Source organism: Contarinia nasturtii, unplaced genomic scaffold, assembly GCF_009176525.2.
Source record: "Contarinia nasturtii isolate CC-2019 unplaced genomic scaffold, AAFC_CNas_1.1 Cnas_scaffold_810, whole genome shotgun sequence".
Taxonomy (NCBI): Eukaryota; Metazoa; Arthropoda; class Insecta; order Diptera; family Cecidomyiidae; genus Contarinia; species Contarinia nasturtii.
In genome coordinates, this window is record NW_022198157.1 from 2,960,057 (window position 1) to 2,972,501 (window position 12,445).

General features: G+C 34.8%; 3 protein-coding genes across 4 annotated transcripts; 1 reads left to right on the forward strand and 2 right to left on the reverse strand.

Annotated features, from left to right (window-relative positions):
- Nucleotides 1-184: 184 nt before the first annotated feature.
- LOC116342154 (actin-related protein 2/3 complex subunit 2) lies at nucleotides 185-2,615 on the reverse strand. Of its 2 annotated transcripts, XM_031769656.1 has the most exons (9): nucleotides 2,217-2,615; nucleotides 1,833-1,926; nucleotides 1,625-1,724; nucleotides 1,317-1,503; nucleotides 1,022-1,242; nucleotides 853-944; nucleotides 634-743; nucleotides 500-545; nucleotides 185-426 (listed from the first exon to the last, which is right to left on the reverse strand). In XM_031769656.1, exons 1-8 carry the CDS (start codon nucleotides 2,288-2,290, stop codon nucleotides 518-520), a joined length of 906 nt encoding a protein of 301 aa, XP_031625516.1. In that variant the 5' UTR covers nucleotides 2,291-2,615; the 3' UTR covers nucleotides 185-426; nucleotides 500-517. The 2 variants fall into 2 exon arrangements, with proteins under 2 accessions (XP_031625516.1, XP_031625514.1); XM_031769654.1 differs by having other exon boundaries at nucleotides 185-545.
- A 423-nt stretch (nucleotides 2,616-3,038) lies between these two features.
- Nucleotides 3,039-6,277, forward strand: LOC116342148 (apoptotic chromatin condensation inducer in the nucleus). Its single transcript, XM_031769649.1, has 5 exons — nucleotides 3,039-4,656; nucleotides 4,731-4,932; nucleotides 4,996-5,233; nucleotides 5,308-5,420; nucleotides 5,486-6,277. Exons 1-5 carry the CDS (start codon nucleotides 3,260-3,262, stop codon nucleotides 5,771-5,773), a joined length of 2,238 nt encoding a protein of 745 aa, XP_031625509.1. The 5' UTR covers nucleotides 3,039-3,259; the 3' UTR covers nucleotides 5,774-6,277.
- A 2,089-nt stretch (nucleotides 6,278-8,366) lies between these two features.
- On the reverse strand, nucleotides 8,367-9,623 carry LOC116342159 (cytidine deaminase-like). Its single transcript, XM_031769661.1, has 4 exons — nucleotides 9,449-9,623; nucleotides 9,277-9,334; nucleotides 8,563-8,974; nucleotides 8,367-8,494 (listed from the first exon to the last, which is right to left on the reverse strand). The coding sequence occupies exons 1-3, from the start codon at nucleotides 9,501-9,503 to the stop codon at nucleotides 8,638-8,640; spliced, it is 450 nt and encodes a 149-aa protein (XP_031625521.1). The 5' UTR covers nucleotides 9,504-9,623; the 3' UTR covers nucleotides 8,367-8,494; nucleotides 8,563-8,637.
- Nucleotides 9,624-12,445: the final 2,822 nt, after the last annotated feature.

The window sequence follows — 12,445 nt, forward strand, 5'->3', positions numbered from 1 at the left end:
TTAATTGAACAGATGTGTAATCAAATGGAAATGAGCTCACCAGTAGATTTAACGCTCGCTTCAGCATATTTCTTACCTTTTTCAGCACAAAATATATACAAAAAACCAGTTAACTTATTACGTGTTGTTTTTTTTTTTTCTTTTATTAATACATCTTAAATTGAACCGTATTTTTTTGTAGATTTTTTTTTTCAATGGTTTTTTGTTTGTGGCGAATCAAAGCATTTATTTTAAATTAGAAAAAAAAGAATTTTATTCGAATCGAATTGAAATTTTGTTTGTAGATATCTTACTCCAATCGCTGTGACTTTCATTTTAATGATAATATACGAGGCATTTGCCGTTCATCCTATGCAATTTTGCCAATCATTTCTCTAGGTAGTTTTTTTCTCTCTTTTTTTTAGTTACTTGTTTATAAACTTGACACTAGTTATTGAACATAGAAAAATCAAAACAAACTTGAGTTTGAAATAAAGTAAAAAATAAATCAACATTTTACAATTGCAACGCGCCGGAATCACTCCTTCCGAATGAATGTTCTGCCGCTGTAATGATGGAAAATTTTGTATGAAATAATTTTCAGAATGAAATTCATGCATAGGCAACAATCGGTTTTCGTATTTTTCAACTTACGTTATTGTCTTCTTTTCTTGTTGTTTGGTTTCAGGCCGGGCTCGATTCAATACTTTTAAGAACTCATTCGTTTTGGCGCGCATTCGCGAATGCATATAGGCTTTCGAACACTGAAATTTACACATAAATCACATTAATCACAACTGAACTTCGTACGGCAGCGGTGTCTTTCCATTCTTATCATGAGTTAGTACATGAAAAACTGGAAAAAAAACTCACCTTAATGTGATAATGAAGATAATCACGGAACATATGAATCAAATTAATTGTGTTGTCACGTGTGTTCTTATTCGTATGTCGTGGAAAAAGTACTAAAATCGACAGAGAAAAAGAAATCAGATCATTGAATTATTGTTGGGCATGATTTGAAGGCAAATTAATGATTTACCAAAAGTTACATAGCCAATGTTGTCACCGACGCGTGCATCCGTATTGGCCAATTCCAAGGGCGGTTCTCGATGTGAAAACAAAACTTGTGGCGCTGTGTGTGAGGCTCTTCGACCCTCTTTCAACTCTTGCATAAATACTTTGCCCAGCACCACATCATCTTCATCACGGAAAATTGTACTGAATACAACAGTCACTCGATCAGCTTGCGCTTCAACATACCTACAATTATCGGGATGATCAAAAAAAATTAAGATTTAAGATTGCACGTGAGTCGAATTCTGACCAAAACTTACAGTGTTTCATCCTTTCGATAGTTGATGACAGCCCGTTTGTTACCACTTTCGCCTTTCTCTTGGAAGTCAAAGTATTTTTCAAAAACCGACGCAAAGCAATTGCGCTTCAAAAGACCTACTTTGTGAGCAACCTGCTCCCAATCCGATGGGATGTTCTCTAAATCAACCAACACTGAAACATTGTAACCTGCCGACATACAACAAAAAAACCACATTAAAATTCACAAATGAAAAAAAGTAGGCGTTGAACAACACATGATGAATACAATTCACAAAATCACACAAATAATTTGTCTTTAAATTCGTACCATCTTCGACATCTGTCAATAGATTTCCATACTCTCGTCGTAGCAGTTCGTCGGCACCGTGCTGCTGAAGTTCTTTGTAAAATTGCAGCGATATGCTAACCTATATATTCAATACAATCACAATAAAAAAAAAAATTGTAAGCGAACATGTTATTTTTTTCTCACTTCCAATCAAAATCAATAGATTAATAAAGATAATGGCACTTACCCGAACTTTTGTTTTATCATTATTTACATTTGAAATATGGAATAGAACACCATCAAAATCGGCGATTGTGATATCAATAGAGTCGGGCTTGTTTCTGTAAAAAAAACGAACCGAAGAAGGAAAGAAAGAGACAGATGCGGAAACGCATACGATTAGCCGATAAATAGTAACGCACAGTTTTCAAGAATTTATGCTTGTTTAGTGTGAAAAAAGTTATGAATCATTTTTATTTTGTGTCATCACAATCATCGTTGTGTCCGAAAGTCATGGTTATTTGCTCGCATATACACATACATACACATGTATGGAATCGTACACAATGAAACAATTTTCGTACGGCCCAAAATATACACATTTTCATCAAGAAAAAAAAGTTGTACTCACTTGGCCAGTGCATTTTTGAATTTCACTAGCAATGTCTCTTCGACAATTCGATTGTTTATTTCTAACAAGATCATGATTGTGCGTTTGCAGGAAAAAAAAGTTTCTCCTCTGCGATAGAAAACACCGAACCAGTAAATTGGCTTTAAATTAATTGTATTTGTCGATGTATATCAATATTTCTCACACACACAACAATTCTATTTCACTCTTACAAAATTAACGATGATTTATTCGTCGAAATACGCTTTTTTGTGTGAGATAAAATGTATTTTCGAACAGAAAATAAAGATGAAAAAACAAACTTAAAAATCCGGCCAAACCCAAAAACCGATTTCTCAATGCAATGCAGTATTGCTGCTGCTGCTGCTGATACTAAAAAATGACACACACAAACCAAGCCGCTAGAAATACATTTACTTATTCCCACTGATTCTTCTTCTTCTTTCTTCGTCTTCGTTTTATTCTCTCTTTTTTTTCTCTCTAATTCATTTTCCAGTTTATTTCTCGGCTTACGTCACGTATTTGGAGTTCGTTCCATGCGACGGTTCAGTTCGGTTCAGAATTAAAAAAAGAATTGTGGGCAGACCACTTTGATTCGATTGAAACGTTTATTCTATTTTTATATTTATTGTGGCCAATTACGATAAACAACAAATTTATTTTTGTTTTTATTTACGGTCATTTTATCATTGAATTTCAATGCCAATGATGCGGTTGAAACGGGTGAAAACCGTTTTTCGAGCCGATTCAATGGATGGAACCGGTGGAATGTCGATGTTAAACATCATTTTTTGACATTAACTCTTATATGCGGTTTTTCTATTTGTGTAAATGCAAAATGGCGTCCTTAGTTTGATGCTGTACATTCGATTTACACACACATTTTACATTATTTTAGCCAATTAATATCAATTTTCACGTAATCACATCAATAAAAAATTCATTTGTGAACATAAAGCACTTGATTGTCAATTACAAATTAATAAAATTGTGTGAATAATTTTGTGTAAAAAAAATTGTGTTTGGTTTTTGTACGGGCAAGTATGCGTCGAAAAAGTGAGCGAACTGTGAAAAGTTCGCCGATAAAAAAATCAGAGCCAACCAGTCGACGATCAACGCGTCGTGGTCGTAAATCACCGGAAAAATCGGTGAATGAAGAAGAAAGTGAACATTCAAGTGATCAAGCATCCAGTTCGGAGAATGAACCAGAAGAGGTACCACCACTGAAACGAACACGACGCACAAGTCGCACCATTGAAAAATCATCGTCAGCCGAAGAGGTCAGGGCAACAACAACAACACGAACCCGGCGTGCGCGCGGTACTGCCAAAAAAGATGCAGATATTCCAGAAGAAGAAAATGTCGTCGATGGGGAACAAAATGCCGTCACCGATGCCGAGCCAACATTGAGTGAAATCGTTGAAGAGACAAACATCGAAAAAGTCGAAACAACCAATAGCAGTGGTGTTGACAGTTCAACCGAACCGGCACCCATTAACCAAACTCCAATCGAAGATAGCAACAATAGTGCACCAGATGATAATGAAAAAGAAATAACACCATCAAAAGAAACCGAAAATAATCAAGAGCCGGAAGAAAATGATGAAAATGCAACTACAATTGAAATAAAGCCGGATATCAGTGAACCGGTTGAGTCTACCAAAACGCGTCGGCGTACATTAAAACGACTGGAACGAGAAATTAGTAACGAGGGTACGCCGCAGGTGGCTGAAGAAAAAACGACAAACGAACAAAATGAAAATGAGGTAGATTGTCATGAGAAATCACCGAAAAAACTATCAAACGACCAGATTAAAAGTTCAGATGATTCCAAATTGGTTGACCAATCCGAGGTGGAACTACAAAATGGTAATGTGGTGAACAGCGATGCTGCTGATACAACTGCTAAGGATACAACAGCCAGTGAGACGGACTCGAGAACGAAATTAAATAAGAAAAAACCAATCGTACGGAAGCGGAAATGGTTGACAAATAAAACTGCCGCCCCAAAAGTACAAGAGATTGCAATATCAACAGATTCATTGAAGGGGCTAATATCGGATGTAAAGCCGGTACCATTGAGCGATGTTAAATTGGATTCGTCGCCCGAAATCGATCGTGAATCGGATGTTATTGTAAGCTCCACATCGATAGATTATAATCGTCGTAGCGAAGAGCATTTAGTTGAATCAACCGAAGATGCTAACGCCGTTAATATCACAACATCACGAAAAATATCCATTGTCAATGAATCGGAGGGCGAACCATTGAGCCCAGCAAAGCACAGTCCATGTAATATTCTCTATATTACCAATTTAGTTCGACCGTTCACGGTTCTTCAACTTAAAAGTTTGCTACAAAGAACTGGCAAAATTGCCGAAGATGGATTTTGGATAGATAAAATTAAGTCCAAGTGCTTTGTTAAATATGAAACCGAAGAGTAAGCATATATTTGATTTTATTTTCTTTCTACATTTCTTATGTATATTTGGTTTTTTCTTCTTCAAATTTTAGTGAAGCGATTGAAACACGACATGCACTACACGGAATACGTTGGCCAACATCAAATCCGAAAAATTTAAATGTCGATTTTGGCACCGAAAGTCTGATGGAAAAGGCTATTGCATCTACAGCTGATGAAATCAAACCGAATATTTTATCTCGAGACGATCGTATCGCTAGCTCAGTTGATCTACATGAATCCACTCGCGATAAGGTAGTTTTTTCATTAAAAAACCAAGTTTGTAAAAGAAAATACAAATTGTTTCTTTTCAAAAAGGTTGCGGTAGCTGAACGACCGGTACGTGAATGGGATTTAGGTAAAAAAGATTCACACAGACCGCGAGAAGTGGAACGTGTTGACAGGGAAAAGGAACGCGAACAGAAGCAAACGCGTGAAATCGGCCGTGACAATGAAAGAGAACGTGAACGAGACAGAGACCGCGAGAGAGATCGTGACCATCGTGGTGACAGAGACCGAGGTGAACGACGAAGACGATCAGCATCGATTTCACCGAGTAAGTCTACTACTATTGGCTTATCAAAAATTGCTTGTATTTTTTCTGTATAATAATAACGATTAAAATCGCAGGTCGTAGATATACAAAGAAGGATAATGAACCACCGTTACGTTTATTGGACGATCTTTTCCGTAAGACAAAAACAACGCCTTGCATCTATTGGTTGCCATTGACATCTGAACAGGTAATTATTGTTAAATACTTTTTCAAGCAAAAAAGAAAAGAAACTAAATGAAATCTTCGTAACAGATTGCAGTTCGTATTGAAGAGCGTAAGAAGGCATTTGAACGGCGTGAGGCATTGAGAAAAGAGCGAGAACGTGAAGATGCTGAAGAGCGTGAAAGACGCCGGGAGAAGCGTCGAGAAGAATCGCGTGAAAAGCGTCGAGAAGGGTCGCGTGAAAAGCGCCGAGAAGAGTCACGGGACCGAGAAAAGCGTCGTGAATCTCGCGACAGAGAGAAACGTCGAGATGATTCGCGCGAAAGACGAGATCGAGTTGCGCCCAGAGATGACCGAGATAAGCGTAGGCGCTACTAAGGTGGTTCAAAAATATGCAATTTAAACCAAACTAAACCAAACCGGGTCGAAAATCAGATCATAATTCAACTGTTTTTTGATAAGTAAACACACATTTTATTTTCAATCTTGAACTATCGTCGAACCATTGCCAAATTTAAGCAAAGATTAAATTTTCCTTTAAATAAAGTCACTGATTCTCATCTGATATTTGCATGAACTTCTCAACGGTTCGACGATTATTTTCAATTGACAATATTTCAAACATGAACTTTCAAAATAAACTATAAACAAAAAAAAACCTTCATAGGAAACCCAAAAATAGTCGATCACACTGATCACGTAATAAAATTGAAAGACTTGTTATTGTATACATACTCAATTGGTAGAAAGCTAAATTTAAGAAAAACTTCTCTATCATCGAGTCTATTTACGCCACACAAAGAACCATATTGCAAGAGCACTAATATTTGATGCAAAAAAAATGTAAAATGTGAAAACCAATAATTCAATTGTTTCGTGAAATTCGGTTGCATTTTTCGATTTTAAAGTTATTCAACTGATTTACAATTTGGCTTGATTCTCCAAGTTTTTTATTTCATTTGTTGACCATTGACCTTTGAATGTTTTGAATCGAAAAATGAACAAAGTTCTTCTTATTGGCTCAAAAAAATTCTCATAAATTTGTATTTAATTAAATTATCTTGATTTCCATCACACACACACACACACCCAAACAAAACAATAAAAATAACAAATAAAAAACATAATAATATTTTGAAGTGATCGCACTGTTTCCAATAGAGAAATTCATCTAAAAAATAACTATTCCGATAAATAGAATGTTTACTCCCCATGACTTATAAGGTAAACGTACTCCAAATTAAAAAAAATACCATTCACAACACCAGTAAAGCAAATATATTGTATTTCAGAAATCAAGGTGATTTTATAAGCGATTAGAAACAATTTTTAGGGAACCACAGTTGATTTGGGTTCGAAATTATAGAAAAAATATCACCATACAACAGTTGGGCGTAATAAATCTAATGTTGCTGAACGACCATCATTAAGACATTTTTTTAAATAAAAACGATCAATAAAATGAAATTAATCGAGTTTTCTTTTGTTTATGTTTTGGTGATTTTTTTTTTTAATTATTATTAATATTATAACAAAGGTAAGAAATTTTCCATTTTTACTTCAATTTTATATTTTCTAATGCTTGACAGCCATTTCCTCATTTGAACTGACCAGAAATATAAAAGCAGGAAATGAAAACTTGGATACAATCTTTTGGTTGATTCAATTTGAAATTTCGTTGATAATCCCAGAATAGTCGTTTTGTCATATATTCATGGTAGAGAACACAGTTATGACATATTTTGCATCAATTTCTGAACCTCTGAAGACCCATGAAAATATGAACAATTTGTCCCAAATGATGTATGTTTAGCAGATTTGATGGTTTCGACTATGATATGCCGTGAGTAAAGTAATATAAGGTTTTCGCGAAACGTTTTACCTCGTTAAAAAGATTGTAAAACAAGTCATATATTTCTACGAGTTATCTGTTTTGAATTTTTATGGATTTGATGTCGGATAAAAACTAAAGACCGGTTTGATAATTGGTGCAATATTCCTTGAAGAATATCCGGCTATCCAAGTAAATGGCCATGTTGGCAACAACACATCAGCAATATCAATTCCGTAGCAAAAACGACTACAAGAACCGGATAAAAACTAAAATAAATGCTTCCCAATAAGAAGCCGCTTACAACAATGTTACTATCGATCCACTGTGCAAAAAACATTTAAAAGAAATGCGAAACGTTAGACTGAATATGTTCCGACTTTTCAGCAAAATCATTCCCATTACTCGCCTAAATCTTAGATTTGACTATCTCTCAGCGTCGTAAGCATATTCTATATGAAAGAAGGTGTTAATTTGTGACGCGAAGAGAAAGCATGAGAGGTATTTTATAAGTATTTTTTTGCATATATTAGTTGGAGTTCAGAAATTTGGGGAGGAAATGTCTGAAAACAGGAATTAAAAACACAAATTGAAAAGAAAGTTCTTATTTAGCTTATCACTTTGTATTTTTCTCATTTTTACTAAGAATTGGTTGTGTATCCGGTCGATATCATCGTTATTTTCGGATCAGGTCTTAATGGGTTAACATAACACATGAAAAAGGGACTACAATTTTGTGTACACAAAATTACATAAACGAAAAGATAAACCATCCACTTGTATCTACCAGAGATACCGTATACTCTTCAGAAAGTTGAACGATTTTTGGTCGAAGTTTTTTCATGCTACATTCCAATAATTTGAATTCAAAGCGAAACAGCGTACATGATTTATCTTGACTGAAGGCACTTCACAGTATGTGAAAGAAATTCAAAATCGTGAAACGAAAAAAATGGATTGGAGACGGTGTGGAGGGAAAAATCGGCAAAATCGACGGGTGGAAAAACCAATAAATATAAATTTCTTCCAATTGCAACAACAATTTTCCACACAGCATCACGTACAACGCAGGAGACCAAATATTTACATTGCGAAAGGGGGATAGAAACACGATAACCTATTTGAAGAGAAGTGCGAATGTTTGCTTTTTTTAACAAATACGTCAATTTTATTCAGTAAAGAAATGCTAACGACTGATTATTATGATAACATTATCAATAATTGAACAAAGAAAAACCGGTGGAAAGTATACATACAGTCTTGGCAGTCTAAAAATGAGAAAAAAAAATCGTATATTTAAATGTTATGGTAATTTTCGTACGATTACTGTTATTACCCTTTAATCCGGCCCTATTGAGTTTAATCGGTAGTTTAAGGAATGAACCTTATTGATTCAATGATAATGACACAATTAATTTAAGTTAAAGGAATGTGGAAGTAAGCGGCTAAGTGAAGTAACAAGCACTCGCTCTGGTTCGGGTTTCGTTACATAAACCGGAATGTCTTCCTTCGCAAACTCGCTCAAAAATTGACGACACACGCCGCATGGCGTGGTGAATGATTTTTCCTGTAGACCAATTACAGCGACGGCTTTAAATTCATTATTACCCGTACTTATTGCTTTGCACGCTGCAGTTCTTTCCGCACAAATTGTTGGACTATAGGCAGAATTTTCGATATTACACCCGCCGATAATTGATCCGTCCGCCACTCGAATGGCTGAACCGACCTTAAAGTTTGAATATGGACTTCGGGAGAAGAAAGAACGGAAATTAATTTCAAATGCATGAAAAACCAGACAATATATTTAGCTGCCGTCATCTGGATATTTCAGCTCATCTGGATGCCGTCAGCAGATGATACGAATTGAAAACAATAGAAGTGATTGTTATAGTAATACCAGTATATAACAAGCTTATATACCTATAACAATCACTTCTATTGTTTTCACTTCGTATCATCTGCTGACGATATCCAGATGAGCTGTAATATCCAGTTGACGGCAGCTAAATATAATGTCTGTGAAAAACAGAATGCAAATGCCTCTTACACGTAAGCAAACTCTCGAGCTTCTATCGCCGCTTTTATTAATTCCTGTGCTTCTTCATCTAATTTACAATGAAATTAAGAAGAAGAAAAATATTTTTTAATTTTCAACGTCTTTTGTTTTAATACAAAAAGAATTGTTTTTTTTTTTTTTTTTTTTTAATGAAAACACGTACTGAGATCAGAATAGTCTTGAACACTTTCGCTTTGAACATTTATTTCGTGATTCATCTTTTTCGAAATATTCAGAACAATTTTCAATTAAAATAATACAACGCACTGATAATGAAAATCAAATCCAATCGCGTTTAAAATACTTATGTGTTTTCGGTCAATCTGTGCTACGTTCCGCGTTCGATTTAAAACTGAACTGATATTAAATCACGTTTTCTTATATATTTCTAGATTGTTTTTGCGATATTTTAATCATTTATAATAAACATGCAATCAATGAATTTGTTTAAATTGCGTTGCGCGGTCATCAGAGTTAATGTTTATTTTAAACTATTTATTCAAATTAAATTGATAAGGAATAGTGCATCGTTACGAGCATTACGAATTTTATGTTCGATTGTTAATTAAAGTTCGATAATTCAAACAAAGCATCGCTCTTAATAGTTTTATTTTTGAATGCATTAGAGATGCAAAAACAGATATAGTGCTTTTTTTGCACATTTGGGAACACATCGATCATTCATTTGAAAGTAAACAACAAAAATCGAAACAAACAAACAAAATCTTTAACTCAAAGAATTTTTATTGAATGTTTGACCCCATTATTATATTAACCAGTGTGTCCATAATATATAGAAATATCACTAAATAGTGTCGATATCTATACTATATCGGTCCACTATATATGAAAGATATTGCCGCACGGCACCGTATCGCACGATCGAAGCCAGTGTAGACGGAAAAAATCACAAATTGCCATGCGGCAGTAGAAAGAACTGTGTGTATGCGTCAACATGTTTGCCGTCCGCACTCACTTCTATCGTGAGCTACGGTGTCTTGCGGAATATCTTACATATATAGTGGACCAATATAGTATAGATATCGACACTATTTAGTGCTATTTCTATATGTTATGGACACACTGATATTAACTTATAATTTCCAAAGCTGTTTTTTATTGATAGTAAAACATGTTTAATTTGATTTTTGATAAAGTTACTACTACGCGCTTGAGTCGAGAAACATTTGAATTGACCGAAGAAAATGTGCTGAGAACGGTATTTAAGGCTTGCGAGGCTATTTATATTTACTGAATCGTATTCAGATTTCAAAAAAATGTAGACTTGCGAGGCTAATAAGTACAGGTTTAAAATGAAGAGAACAAAAAGCTGACAATGTATAATTTTCAAGGAAGAAACTCTCTTAAAAAAGTACACCATCAATTTTATATGGGAGTTGTGGCTTATTTTTCAACTTTGAGCGAGTTACTTTTTTTGCTGGTGAACAGCGGTCTTTGTTGAGTACTGCATTCATTCTAAATCAATCGCATATCCATAGTGAGTCCATAAATTTGGGCATCAGTTTTGACATCAACCAAAAAGAATTGTATCGACAGCCACAAATAAAAAAATATTATACATATATCCGAAGATTATCTTCAACCAAGAGCTATTATGTAAGAAATTGCGTGGGAATAAGTCTCCAAATACCGAATGTCTGCCTCAAAGTGTGAATTTGAATGCTGAGCTCATTTGAGTGGCACATTCAAAATGGAAAGAGCAATGTTGAACATAAATCAACGCAGTCATTTCCTCTGAGATGAATTTGTCTGCAAATTTTTTTTTCTTTGTTTGAAAGTTTTGAATCGATTTCATGAGAAATATTGCGTGATTTTGGCTGGTTTTATAGCAAAATATATTTTCATCAATTTAAAAAAAAGTTTGTCGTTGTAAGATTTTTTTTTTTTTTTTCAAGTAAAACGTTTGTGCTACATTATTTCTCTTATCAGCCATCAAAGCGATTATATTATGATGTAATTCCCAATTATTATTGAGCTAGGATTATTCCTTTGTAGACTGCTGTGCATTGACTGGCGAGAGAATTAAGCGAAACCATTCGCTTCATGTAAAGTAAATGAGATAGAAAAGAAATACTGAAAAAATGTGTGTAACCTAATGTAAATTGGATATAGGCAGAGCCCGTGCTGCATAGGTCAGAATTGTATTAAGAATAATGAGTGTGTAATACAGTCAAAGCAAATGGCCGGGATATAAAGAAGAATATTAAATTAAACTTGACACACACGCGTACACAACGAACATGTATTCAAGATGCTCATCCTGCACCGTCTTCAAATAGATGTATTCGCTTTCTTTTCTTTTAATTTCAAATGAAATATTCTGGGTCAAGATGTATTTTACATGATAAAGGGAATGGGTATATATCATTGTTTGGATCAAAGTTTAGAACAATTGTCATTTTATAGAAATTCCTTGTGTTCCATATCATTCCCTATCATTATTATTATTGAGAATGCTTTTTCTCACGTCGCAAAAGCACGACGTAATCCATGCAAAGTGTATGATATACGCACTTGATGTGCTTTGCATATATATAAGCGAAATCATGCTGTGTTATCTGAAATCAAAAACGAAAAACGAAGAAAAATCCATACTGCCATCGAAAAAATGTAGATAAGAAATCATTCGGAATCATCATTTTGACTCCATATATTGTATACATACACCGGTAATTGTTTTTCACAGCTTGAAGTTATGAAAGAAGTATGCGGTGTATATTATACGACCACATACAAATTCCCGATGGAATCAAATCGAAACACACTGATTCAAATCTACTCGATATCAGCAGCCGAGCGAAAATAAAAGATGCTTAACGGTGCAAATAAGTATAGCAACTGCCGTTGAATGTGACGGAGCAACAGAGTGCAAAACGCTTTCACTCACACCATTTCTGGCATACATACAAAGAGTTTGAAGCTTTTTCGCATATACATGCACATAAATTCATGCAACGAACGGAAGCAAATGGAAATAATTTTGATTGAGATTCGGACGTGTGCGTGTGAATAGGGGCAAATTTAATGTTCCTTGTACAACATGGCTTGAAGCTTTTGCCAACCATCATCATCATCGCCATCGTCATCAGCATGAGCAACAGCATCCACTGTGCAGACTTGTCGGCGAGCCTACTCAATT